Here is a 14,258-nt window from a genome sequence, read left to right as displayed (position 1 = left end):
TTAAAATTGGGTTCTAAGATAATTATATCTGTTCCAAGTTTAGAAACAAAATGATTTTAAAATGTAGAACAAATGTCATCATCACACACAGATACTACTTATGCAGACAAATAGACCGGCATTCTGCAAAAGTGAGAAGAGGATCCCCCTCTGTGCATATTCACTTGCTTAATTCCAGAAAACAAAAAGAATAAATTACAATTTGCACGTTGGCAAAGACTGTAATGATAGCGCTCCTAAAATTGCTGAAAATTATTATAGAAGAGCTATTTTATTCTTACCTAGCTTCTACACCAGGCCTTGTTGGTGGTCTTCCTGGTGGTGGTCGAGGAAAAAACTGAGCGGAGTTAGAATTGTTAACAGGATCCATAGCAGTCCAAGACACAGGTCTTGGAATTTTGCTCTTTCTCGTTAGAGGATTGTTTGGTGACAAATAGCTCTCTTCTACTTGGTTGTGTAAATGAGTGTCCAATGTCAGTTTAGAAATAGAGGATAGCACATCTTCAGAAAGTGGAATGGGACCAGTAACTCCTTTTTCCTTAAGTGACTTTTCAGAGGCACTTGAGAGGTCACCCAAAAAAGATCTGAGGTGTTTCCTTCCTACTAGTAGTTTAACCAAGTCTGTTTGATGAGCCTTTTTCAAAAGCAGTTTCTCCTTTGCTGAAACAGGAGAAGACTCTGACGAGGAATCTATATCTTGTGCTAATACAGGAATGCGACTCTGTCTTGCTGCAAATGGTGATCTTACCAACTCCTTCTTGGACTGATGAGAAGTTTCATTTTCTGAAATGGAGTGAAATATATCTCCATTTTTTTGGACATTTTGCTCCTCTTTCATCTTTTGGTGTGTAAAGTTGTCAAGATTCACCTGTTGGTCTTCACCACGATCAATATCTCCATCATCCTGGAAACCATTTTCTTGTACTGGCACTTGACTTTCCAGTCTATGAGCGAATGGATCAGTACTTCTTGATAAAGAAACGTCTGATGTTTCAGCAGCTGATTGCTTCAATAACTCCTGTTTTGCATCCTGATTTGGCAATGGACAGGAAGTGAATGGTCTCAATTCCTCAAGTTCTGTAGCCACCTGAGGTTCATCAAACAAAGGCTCAGAGTTTCCCAGGACTGTTAAGCATGGTCCTTTAGTCTGTAGTTCAAATGCATTTTCACAAACCACAGGCAGCTGCTTGTCTTCTTCAAAGAGACCTGCAAGTTCTCTTTCCCCTTTCCTCTTCATGAATTGTTCAAGTAGATCGGTTTGGCTACAATCATGAATTCCAGCACCTTCTCCAGCATGTCCTCCTTTATCACATGCCTCTAAATCATGGTCTAACTTGAGAACTATATCTGTTTTACTGCCACTAAAAGTTAATGCATCATTTGCCGCTATTGAGGCAGCTAAGTTCTCTTTGGGAGACAGAAGTTCAACATTCTGTTCCAAAAGCCGAGTGTCCCGTTCCTTCTTGTCCATTTGCTGACCATAATGAAAGCTCTCAGAGGCAGACTGTGTGGATGCCATTGATGGTCTGGGTATTGTCACCTATAGAAAGAAGAGAATTTTAAATGATTCACAGAAATTACTTTTCTTTGCTTTGCAATGCTCACACAGACCACATACTCATATAATAAAATCATATTATCAGATTCAACGTGAAAATTAACAACTAATTTGCTTTTGTAGAATTAGACAACAACATTGAGTATAACTGTCTTTAAAAAAAATCAGGTCTTCTCAAAGCCACTTCTAAAATTCTCTGCTCTATTCAATCCATCATAAACTCTACATTGCTTTTAATTTTAACAATCCCCTTACCTTAATCCATAAAGATGATTTTATTCTCACCAACGGGATTTTATTGTTCATCATCTACAAAAGACGGTCCTTTTCACAGCCTCCCCCTACACTCTTTCCTTGAGTAGTTTCCTAAAATCTCCTACGTTTATTTATCAAATGAAAACCAAAGATACTCAGCAATATCCTTCTGCACTCAAACCTTTTCTATCTTCTAGTCTATACTCTTGCTATTCAAATGTTCAAATCTCTGAAATTCAATTAATATGACACCCTGCTCAAATACCTCCATTGTTTCCCATATCCTTTTGCAACCATCACAAAATTTCTGTGAAAAACAAGGAATCTTATGGCATCTTTGAAGCTAACAAGTTTTATGTAGCACATTATTTCATCAACTCCAAATCACTTTCATCAATAGATTGGAGTCCTCAAATGTTAATGGCCAAACAAAATGTGTTAGTATTTATGGTGCCTTTATCTCCGAACATGACAACTGGTTCTTAAAACAAACCACTCTGTCATCTAGACAGCTTTCTCCCTTGCTATGTTATATGCCAAGAACAACAAGCCAAATACAGGAGATTCCAGCTCTACCTATCGTCCTTGGAATCTCATCACAAAACCCATTTGAAGCTTTTGGTTTAACACTTTAGTTACTATCTCCAACTAAAACAACTTGCCTTATCCACAAATATTCATAAATATATTTAATTTCTCATCAACTATGGAAGAATTCATCCATATAACATGGTCACTGTAAGTATATTTGCAACCATAGAGAATAAAAAGTGACATTTTTCATACCTGAAGATTACCAAGATCATGATACCATCAAAATGAAGCTATAATGTTTTACTTTTGATATGTTTTAATCTTTGTACTACATCTTTTAATATATGTCTTAAAATGGTTTTATATTTTATATATGTATTTTAACTATGTTGAACTTGCCTCAAGTCATGAGGAAAGGTGAGTAACAAATAAAACTGATGATGTTGATGATGTTATAGCTGCTTCCAGTTAATGGGTAATATATTTCTCTTTTCCATCTAAATCTGAGGAAGATATTTTTAGTGTCTGGTGTCAGTAAACAACTGGATCCCAGTCTAACACTACAGACAAGACAAGGATATTACTAGTGGATCAAAAAGTAAGTCAGTGAAAAGAGTTGCATTCACCTCAAAATGCAAGTTCAGAGCCTGAGGATACTCTTGAATTCATCCCTGAGCGGTTTGGATTATTATAACATACTCTGTGAGGGAGTACATTTGAAGAGTGCTCAGGCACTGCAGCGGATCCAAAATGCAGCAGCCATACAGGAGCTGGTTAAAGGAAACATGTAACTTCCATTCTGCAATACAACTCCAACCACCCTATTAAACTCTGTACAACTTGGGTCCAAAGTATCTGAAAACCAACTCTACCACGTTAACCTGGCCAGATTTAAAATCTGCACAACATGCCTTTCTCTCAGTTATCACCCTTCAGAAATATGGCTGATGAGAACCTTCTGGGTTATCATTTCCACATGATGGAACTCCCTTTCACAGGAGCCCACAATGGTTCCTTATCTCCTCCTGTTCTCAAGTTAGACATGGAAAACACAAAAGTTATAATAGTACTAACAAAAGCCCAAAAAACTTTCTACCAGGCCTTCCAACATGATGAAAAAGATATTCTGATAAAGGCACAAAAATTATAAAGACTAAAATACAAATTAATTATAGCAATAGATCATACAGTAAATTAAATTAAACATACAGTACTAATAATAAACAGAAATTAAAATATCACTTTGCTACAACGAAGTTTTTTATATTCAAACAAATCTTCAGTAAATGACTGCTACTACAGTTTTTAATGGGGATGCTAGACTTCTTGATATTTTGATTGCCATTTATCATTAGTTGGGGAGTTTCATTTGTGTTTTAATATATATTGCATAGTTTTTTGATTAGAATCCCTTTGTATTTGTGTTTGGAAGCTGCCTCTGCCATGCATCTCAGGCAAGAAGGTAAGCTATTAATAAAAAAACCCCAATGAGATTAATGTTTGGGTAACAGCATTATTACTTTTGACTTTTCTGTGCTTAACCTGCGATCAGAAGGGCATTCAAGGAACAGAAATAAGCACTGCAGAGATATAAGACTGAGGAGAAAGGGTAGGTGATGGGTACAGCATAGTATCTAGAAGCTATCATTATACAGGTATGGCAGAAACAATGGGAATTACCACATATTCTCAATTTCTAATTTTATACTGCCTTTCATTTAGGTTGCAGATTGTCTGGAAAATACTGTTTCTATTAGAAATAAAAAATCTAGTCTTACAATTCAGTGATTCGTGACGCTAACTAAATGAATATATGACAAGTGTGTAATAGTTAACAGAAACTGGTATCAGGAACAAGATAAAAGTTAAGGTTTTCCTCTGACATTAAGTCTAGTTGTGTCCGATTCTGGGGGTGGTATTTATCTCCATTTCTAAGCTGAAGAGCCAGCTTGTCCATAGACACCTCTAAGATCATGTGGCCGGCATGACTGCATGGAGTGCCGTTACCTTCCCGCCATAGCGGTATCTATTGATCTACTCACATTTGCATGTTTCGAACTGCTAGGTTGGCAGAAGCTGTGGCTAACAGCAGGAGCTCACCTCGTTCCCCAGATTCAAACTGCCAACCTTTCAGTCAACAAGTTCAGCAGCTCAGCGGTTTAAACCGCTGCATCGACAGGGGCGCAGAAACAAATATAATAGCAAAAATAATTATGCATGTATAAACCTAAACATTTACTTTATTTTAAAAATTATTAAAGATTTAAAACAACTTGGCCATACAGTCCGGAAAACATACAACAACACTGTGATCCCAGCCATGAAAGCCTTCGACAACAGCTCAGGGGAAGGTCTCAGGGGCTTACACTAATGCAGAGAGCATGGGAGGGTAACTAAAATTATCAAGGGTCTGGAGAACAAGCCCTATGAGGAACGGCTTAAAGAGCTGGGCATGTTTAGCCTGCAGAAGAGAAGGCTGAGAGGAGATATGATAGCCATGCATAAATGTTTTCTGCTGCCCTGGAGACTAGGATGCGGAACAATGGCTTTAAACTACAGGAAAGGAGATTTCACCTGAACATTAGAACTTCCTAACTGTGAGAGCTGTTCAGCAGTGGAACTCTCTGCCCCGGAGTGTAGTGGAGGCTCCTTCTTTGGAGGCTTTTAAGCAGAGGCTGGATGGCCATCTGTCAGGGGTGCTTTGAATGCGATTTCCCACTACTTGGCAGAGAATTGGACTGGATGGCCCGTGAGGTCTCTTCCAACTCTATGATTCTATGAAATTATCCCACTCTGTTCTAAGCAGTTATGAAAAATGGGTTCAGTCCACACTCACCAACACCACCAGACAACGCCACAGCAATGCGTTGACTCTTTTATGTTGCCTGGTTCTTAGCAGTCACTATCTGTCTTCCTCATTCTATTGTCTCTCTTTCCACTTCCTCCTCCTCCCTGGCAGGAGCTTATCTTAGTTTTTGCCTGCTTAAACTCCTGGTCTTACACTACTTAAGTCATTTCCCCTTCTCTGTGGTCCAGCTTGTAGGTGGCAATCTGTTCAGCAGTAATAATTATTGTCCTTCACTCTATCTCTGAAGGAGTGTTTGCCAGTGTTGTCTCCCAGCTTCCCATCAACTTGTGAGCCTCCACAGCACAACCCAATGCTCACTCAAAAGCATGAGTGAGCAAATTACAGAAAAATATAATGAAAATATTTTTGAAAAATTAACATTGTTAAGACTTCATTATTCAGATTGTAGCAAGTTATTTCCAAGTTCTGCTGACTACTAACCAAACTGATGAATAAAGTTGCTCATTTATCAATAAAAGGATTCTCCAATGGTTTCTAAGATTTTTTAAAGTATAATTTATTTTCTCCCTTTAAAAACTTTCTCCCTAAAGAATTAAAAAGACCCCACCCTCCTCATCTTTAAAAAGCTTTTAAAAAACTCATTTATACACCTTAGCATATGAAGAGGAGGAAGACTAGTACACCTTTATATATTGGATACCTACTTCAGCCTGTGGAAATTGTGTGAGATGGGTTATATTGTTTCCAGTACTTAAGTTTAATTACGTATTATTTTTATTTAATTTTATAAATTTATTTTAAGATTGTTTTATCCACTGTTTTGATTTATCATTGTCTGTTTTTGAATGTTTGCCATTTTGTTATTTTTGTTGGAAACCATCCTGCATCCCCTCAAGTATAAATAAAGTAAAGGTATAAATAAAGTATTATTATTATTATTATTATTATTATTATTATTATTATTATTATTATTATTACTATTATTAAAACAGTCTGGTCATGTGTCCTTATTTACATCCCGTATTTGACAACTTGTCCAAAATACAAATAAAAGTAAAAGATGAATAAAAAACGGAGAGCAAAGTTCTCCTTCAACAGCATCTGTTCAGGAAATTTAACATATACACAGGTCAGCTGATTAAAATCTTCTCAATTAGGCTGAAATGCACCATATTTCTATTGAACCTATAACGTTTTTAATTTGTATCTAAACACAAAAGTTACACTATGTGCACGTTGAATTCAAATCTGTATTGTCTTTTGCTCTTTACTTTCATGATACATTTACTCATTTCTGTTTTCAAAAATTAATATGAAGGCAAGAAAATTGCAATAAATAAACTAAAAACCAGTGACATAAGTCTATTTTGCTTCACATTATTTAAGAAACTGAGTTGTTTTAATAAATCTGTATACGCTCGGAAGGGAAGGGATGGAAATTTTGCTTATTTTCCACACTAACCTTCACATGGCTTTATAGTGTGAGCAGGAACAAATAAATGCAGTGTAAAAATTGGCAGAGATGATTACTAGTATGAATATAAAAAGCTATTTATATTGTGTTTATAATTATCCACATTTAATTAATTTCAAAGATAGAACTTCCATCCAGATGCTGCTTAATGTGAATTTATAATTTTAGTTTTTCCACTAACTCAAACTTAAGTACACATTCTTTTTTTAGAAATTAGTTTATTACACAGTGTGATACAGTGATTTTTTGAAAAACAGAGAAAAAGTGAAGCTGCATTCTTGCTACAGAACACAAAATAAAATACATAGAGCCTGTTTGGTTTGAAATGAAGGATTTTTTAAAACAGTAAATCCTTGATCTAGTTCCTGCCTTTCTTTCAAATAATTCAAGACAACTTCCCATCCGCTGAGCAGAATCTGAACAACTCAGAACAACTTTAAACTAGAGTTTAAAGAGTAGGCAAAGAGTACCGTATATACTCGAGTATAAGCCAACCCGAATGTAAGCCAAGGCACCTAATTTTATATCAAAAAACTGGGAAACCTTATTGACTCGAGTATAAGCTGAGGATAGAAAATGCAGAAGCTACTGGTAAATTTCAAAAATGAAAATAAAACAGATACAGTAGAGTCTCACTTATCCATCATAAACTGGTGGGCAAAATGACAGATAAGCGAAACTGACGGATAACAGGGTGGGTGTTCATTCACCCATCCTCCCTCCCTCGCTGACTTACCAGGTTGGGTCTCAGCAGCGGTGATGGCAGCACCAGGATCTGGCAGGGTGAGTGAGAGAGAGAGCAAACGAGCGAGGGAGGGCCTTTACCGCCCTCCTTCGCTCACTCGCCTCTGTCCCTCGGCCCCTTCGCCATGTCGGGTTCCGGCAGCACCAGGGCCTGGCCTGGCGAAGGAGCAAGCGAGCGAGCGAGGGAGAACCTTTGCCGCCATCCTTCGCTCGCACGTCCTCCGTCCCTTGGCTCCTTCGCCGGGCTGGACTCCGGTGTTGCCGGGGCTCGGCCTGGCAAAGGAGTAAGTGAGCGAGCAAGCGAGTGAAGGAGGGCGGCAAAGGCCCGCCCTCACTCGCTAGCTCGCTACTTCGCCATGCCAGGTCCCGGATTCCAGCGTGGCGAAGGAGCTGAGGGACGGAGGGCGGGCGAGTGAAGGAGGGCGGCAAAGGCCCTCCTTCCCTTGCCATGCCAGGCCGCGGCAACTCGCTCACTCCTTTGCCATGCCAGGCCGCGGCAACACCGGAGCCCAGCCTGGTGAAGGAGCGAGCAAGGGAGGGAGGGCCTTTGCCGCCCTCCTTCACTTGACCGCCCTCTGTCCCTCAGCTCCTTCGCCACGCTGGGGCCCTGCAGCACCAGGGCCCGGCCTGGTGAAGGAGCGAGCGAGCGCGGAAGGGCCTTTGCTGCCCTCCTTCACTCACTCGCTCGCTCCTTTGCCTTGGATAACATAGAGTGTTGGATTAATGGAACTCGGATTAGTGGGACTCTACTGTACCAATAAAATTATATTAATTGAAGCATCAGTAGGGATCCTGACGAAAACAGAACTGGCTAGGGCCCATGAAAATATAAATGATAATGTTTATTATTGCATTTATTATTTTACTCTATTATTATTACACTTATTATTTTACTCTATTTATTATTATTATTATTATTATTATTATTATTATTATTATTATTATTACTACTACTACTACATTTTCTCTCCCCCCCCCCGGTCTCTCTAACACCCCCCTCCCCTCCCCACAACATGCCTGGGAGCCAGCTGGGCACAGGGCGAGTTCATGGCAAAGTCACATTTTGCTCCAGCAAGGAAGTCAGTGTCTGAAACCCCAGATAAATTTGGGGACCCAGAGAAGGGAGGAGCAAAAAGCCCACCAGGCTTGGAAAGTCAGAGCAGTGAGTGCAGCAGCCTGAGCAGTTCTCCCAGCCATGATCTGAAGGCAGGCAGGAGAGAGAGGAGGGAGGGGGGAAAGCCAGAGCAGAGAGGGAAGCAACCAGAGTAGATCTCCCAGCTAGGACCTGAAGGCAGGCAGGCAAAGGTGGGATCCGCCTCCAGAGTGACCTTGGATCCTGGGCAGCAGCAGGAGGAGGGAGACAGAGGGAAAGGTGCGTGCAAAGAGGGAGAAGGAAAGAAAGGAGAGCTAGGTTGCTGAGCAGAAAGGTGAAGGTCCTGGAGGGAAGGCGTGGGGTTGAAATAAGACCCTTTTCAGCCCCACGCCTTCCCATCAAGACCCTCACCCGAGTATAAGCCAAGGGGGCCTTTTCAGCCTTAAAAAGGGCTGGAAAACTTGGCTTATATTCAAATATATATGGTATGTATCCCATCAGAAATCCTATGGCTGCTCCTGCTGAATTCTGGGACTTGTAGTTTAGGGGAGGGATCTTTAAAATGTTCAGCCAAAGAGCTACTGGGTCTCACTAAACTACAAGCCTCATTTATTTATTTCGTGTCAAAAGCATTGGTACAACAAATACATTTCAAATAATGGAAATAAAATAAAAAAGAAAAGAAATCATAAGCAACTAAATAGTTTTGGACCAAAAGCGGGCAACAGCAACCGCATTGTCTGTAGCTTTAAACAACTCCTCCTCCGTACATGAGGCAGGGCATTGTGGGCAAGCATACATATGCTGAGTTGTTTGTTCAGCTCTACAGTCACACAAGGTGGAGGATTCCTCCAGGTAGTGCCACCTTGCCAAGTTGTCTTTTGATCTGCCCACTCCACTTCTTAGTCTGTTCAGGGACTTCCAAGTTGCCCATTCCTGGTTTGCCCCTGGAGGAAGACCCTCTTGGGGGGCCATCCAGTTAGAATTGCCAGGTTTAGCTGCCCAGAGGGACACCCTTGCTGTTGCTGGAGGAACATCAAGAGGAGTGGTGGTTCTCATGAAGCCCTTCCTTGATTTGAGTCTGGTGGGAGGAGGGTGATAGCCATGCAGTGGGTGGCTTTCACAATGTTCGACCTTTTTTCTCTCACCGTTAGCAGGAACTTCCCGTCGCACGTCAGGAGGGGCAATGCCAGCTAACTTGTAGAGTTTATCAACAGGTGTAGGTTTAAGGCAACCCGTGATGATTCTGCATGTTTCATTCAGTGCTATGTCCACCTGCTTTGCATGGGCAGACTTGTGCCAAACAGGACAGGCATACTCTGCAGTTGAGAAAGACAAGGGCAGGGCTGATGTTCTTATTACTTGTGGGTCTGCTCCCCATGCGCTGCCAGTCAGTTTCCGCAGGATGTTGTTGCGTGCAGCTACTTTGTGCTTGGTGTTCATGCAGTGTTTCCTATATGTTAGTGTTCGGTCTAAGGTGACACCAAGGTATTTAGGATGGAAACAGTGTTCGAGCTCTTGGCCTTCCCAAGTAACTTTCAGTTTCCTGTTGGCTTCGCGGTTACGTAGGTGGAAAGCACACACTTGTGTCTTGGCAGGGTTAGGCTTCAGGTGGTTCTCTTTGTAGTAGCTGGAGAGATCTTTCAAGGCATTGGTGAGTTGCTTTTCAACTGTTTCAAAATCTTTTGCTTGTGTTGTAAGGCCAAGGTCATCAGCATATATAAAGCTCTTTGTGAGTGGTGGTAGTGGCTGATCGTTCGTGAAAATGTTAAATAAGGTTGGTGCAGAGACCTTGGAAGCTGCTATTTCTGATATAGAACCTTCTATAGAAAATTATGACCTGTTCGTAGAAGCTGTGAAAAGATCCTCAAGGCTCTCAATCCCTAGAGGCTGTCGCACAAGCTACCTACCAGGCCTAAACGAAGAATCACTAAATCAGCTACAAGAATATCTCAGATTATTTCAAGAGAACCCATACAGTGATGGGACTATAGCAGCAGGCCAAAAACTATCTACAGCCTTAGCTAATGCTAAGAAAGACCGTTGGATAGAGCTGCTTGAGAACCTGGACATGTCCAAGAGTAGCCGAAAAGCCTGGCAATTGCTGAGACGCCTGGATAGTGACCCTCTGGTCAACCCTGGACACGCGAACGTGACACCAGATCAGATAGCTCACCAGCTAATTCAGAATGGGAAAACCAACTGCAGCAGAATAAAGATGAAAATCAACAGGGTGCCAGAACTTGAAACCCACCAGTTGTCTTCTCCTCTAAACCTGAAAGAACTCAGAGAAGCCATCAAGCGATGTAAGACTGGTAAAGCACCTGGCCTAGATGACCTGATGATGGAGCAAATCAAACACTTGGGGGCCAAAGCTGAAAACTGGCTTTTGAAATTCTACAATCAATGCCTGGCACACAAACAGATTCTCAGAGCATGGAGGAAAACTAAGATAATTGCCATCTTAAAACCTGGTAAAGATGCCTCCAATGCCAGGAACTATCGACCAATCTCCCTCTTATGTCATCTATATAAAGTCTATGAGAGGATGCTATTAAATCGACTAGGACCTGTTATCGAACCCAAGCTTATTGCACAACAAGCAGGTTTCAGACCAGGGAAAAACTGTACAGGTCAAATTCTTCATCTGACTGAACATATCGAGGAAGGCTACGAGAAAGGCTGCATCACAGGAACAGTTTTTGTGGACCTTACGGCAGCCTATGACACGGTGCAACATAGAAAAATGCTGCATAAAGTCTACCATATCACCCGGGACTTTGACTTTACAAAAACTGTCCAGACCCTCTTAGAAAACCGCAGCTTCTATGTGGAGTTTCAGGGCCAGAAACGCAGATGGAGGAGGCAAAAGAATGGTTTACCCCAAGGCAGCGTTCTTGCACCAACCTTATTTAACATCTTCACGAACGATCAGCCACTACAAGCCTCATAATTCTGCAGGAAGCAGCCACAGGATTTCAGATGGGATACATACTCTTTGCTAACTCTTTAAGATCTAGTGTGATAAAACAGTGTATCAGCAAACTGGCTGCCCCGTGTACCATCACATAAGACAATGATGTCTCTTATCTTTTTGGCAATAATGTCATTTCAAACATGACTGTCATTTGAGCATGAAAAAGAACAGAATTGAAAAACAAACTAAAAATCATTTAAATCCAAATAAGAAAAGTTATGTCCTGCTATTAAGAAATCATCGATTATTTAATTCACTGATAAAATTTTGAAACAAATGCTATATTTCAAAGGAAGTTCAGTAGAGTCTCACTTATCCAAGCTAAATGGGCCGGCAGAAGCTTGGATAAGCGAATATTGTGGATAATAAGGAGGGATTAAGGAAAAGCCTATTAAACATCAAATTAGGTTATGATTTTACAAATTAAGCACCAAAACATCATGTTATACAACAAATTTGAAAGAAAAAGTAGTTCAATACGCAGTAATGTTATGTTGTAATTACTGTATTTATGAATTTAGCACCAAAATATCACAGTATATTGAAAACATTGACTACAAAAATGGCTTGGATAATCCAGAAACTTGTATAAGCGAGGTTTGGATAAGTGAGACTCTACTGTAACTGGTAAATCCGCCTCTGAATAGCCCTCGTCTAAGAAAATCCTCTGACATTCATGGTGTCACCATAAGTCAACTTGAAGGCATTAACACACTCACTCACACACACATGCACATATACTTGAAACATTATTTTCTTCAGCCAGTAATACACATTTCCATTGAAAGAAAAGAGCGAGACAGAGAAAAATCAAGTGTATCCACAGACTATATTATCACATAATATAGTCTGCAAATAAGCAAAATAATGGTCTGTGCAGAAATGTTCTTTAAACATGACAATATTAGTGGTAGAATGGGCTATGATGAAAGGTTAAGCCATGCTGTTGAACAGTCATTGCAAGTTTAAGTTCCTCTGATACTGTCAGTTATAAGACACTGAGTATGAATACTAATGACTTCCCAGAAGGAAGTTAGGGTCTCCCCAATATTTTCTTGAATAATCTTCATTTCAATTACTTTCTTCAGTATTACATATTTATACGTAATTGTAGTGCTATTTGTTGTAGAAACACCTAACCATTTTTCATAACCCCCAGTCAGGAAATGAGGCATAAGTGTCTGTAATGTATCCTATGCAGTCTTCCTTTCTCCCTCATACACACTGTATCTTCAATAGGTTCTATGATTTCTAGCTCTTATTTAGTGACAGAATTTGCCAATGTATCTTATTTTTCTACAGAATATCTAGAAAATAACTAGATTAATTTTATTTTTTGGTAAATCTGCTTAATCCATCGAATTTAAACAGACTCCAGAAGTTGTATAGTTTAAACAGTTTAGTATATAATGAGCATTCAGTAATATTTACCACTATCTCAAATTTTCAGCCTTTAAGTCATGATTCCCTATCAGGAAGAATGTTTTTCATCTTGAATATATGTTTAAAGCAACTTGAATTTACTGCTGACCAATGCTAAGTAGCTGGGAACAACAAAACTTCACAAATGACTGCCACAGTTTAGTTGCTTTGATGAAGATGAAGATGTATTCACCTGCTGAAGTTGGGCTTTTGAGATGCGAATGACAGGGGGAAACCTGTTTCCACTGGGAATGATAGGAAGTAGTCTACGGGAAGCTGATAAAGAAGAGGAAGATTGGCTCTCTGCTGATTGACTCCTTGGAAAGCCAGTATCTTTCTTAGGGTCCAGGTGGGTGGTAAGATGGGCTATAGGGTTCAGGGTACGGAGAATGGGGCTTGAAATTCTTGGAATGGAGTAATGCAGCATGTGAAGTGAGCTGAGCTGTTAGAACAACATGGCAAGGAAAAAGAAAATGTTTCAAATATATATTAGGAAAGACCATATTTTGGTTGTTTATATCATAGCCTTATAGGCTGGTTTTTTAAAATAAAAAATAATGGTATACAAAAGATAAACATTGGCCATTATAAATATCTGTAATATCTCAAAATATTTAAGGTCTCATTCCTACTTGGTTTAGCAATGGCATCCTATAATTCATTTAATTTTTCTAAAAATGTAAATACAGAAATCTGTTCACAAAAAGACACCGCTTTCAAAAATTACTTACTAGATGATATATAGTGGGCCCTTGATATCTATTGGGGATACCAATATCTTGAGGACACCAATATCTGTAGATACTCCAGTACTGTTAGATACAATGGCATAGTACAATGGTCTCTTATATAAAATAGCACAATCAAGGTTTGCTTTTTGGATTTCTTTTGGAATATTTTCAAACTGTGGATGGTCGAATCTCTTGACATTGAATCCATGGATATGGAGGACTGACTGTGCATTCCTTATCAGTACTTAATTCATAAGCAATCACACAATTATACTACTACCTAATATAAACCATTACTGCAAACCAGAGGAACAATTAATCAAGATTTCAATTCCACTTCAAATTACGATCAAAATCTATCCCTACTGGTAGTGTTTGGAGGCAATATGAAAATATGGTTTAACATTACAGGAATAAGCATGGCCATTCTTGTTTGCTACTCCCTATCCCATTATGACTGTGACAGGAGACATTACATCTTCAGTATAGGATTAACATATTTTTCAAATCCTATGCTGTAGTTAATCTCACTTTTTCTGAAGAAAACATGTTAATTTTAGCTATACTTAGTGTGAACAAATCAACTCCAAATTATAGTTGGTGCTCTATATTCATGGATTCTGCTTCTACAGATTCAACCATCTATATGTTGTCGAAGGCT

General features: G+C 39.7%; 1 protein-coding gene across 3 annotated transcripts in view; it reads right to left on the bottom strand.

Moving 5' to 3' along the window:
• ttbk2 (tau tubulin kinase 2) overlaps positions 1–14,258 on the bottom strand; it is a 73,452-nt gene that overhangs the window by 9,635 nt on the left and 49,559 nt on the right. For 2 of the 3 annotated variants that reach the window (XM_062968129.1, XM_062968130.1), the window contains 2 exons: positions 13,060–13,308; positions 282–1,540 (listed from right to left, as the gene is read on the bottom strand). In XM_062968129.1, the coding sequence (XP_062824199.1) occupies positions 282–1,540; positions 13,060–13,308 (1,508 nt within the window). The remainder of the gene's footprint in view (positions 1–281; positions 1,541–13,059; positions 13,309–14,258) is intronic. The other variant, XM_003214536.4, reaches the window with a different exon arrangement.

The sequence above is a fragment of the Anolis carolinensis genome, chromosome 1 (assembly GCF_035594765.1).
Source record: "Anolis carolinensis isolate JA03-04 chromosome 1, rAnoCar3.1.pri, whole genome shotgun sequence".
NCBI classification, from domain to species: domain Eukaryota; kingdom Metazoa; phylum Chordata; class Lepidosauria; order Squamata; family Dactyloidae; genus Anolis; species Anolis carolinensis.
Note: the sequence above shows the minus strand (reverse complement) of the source record. Positions and strands in the feature narration are given on the sequence as shown.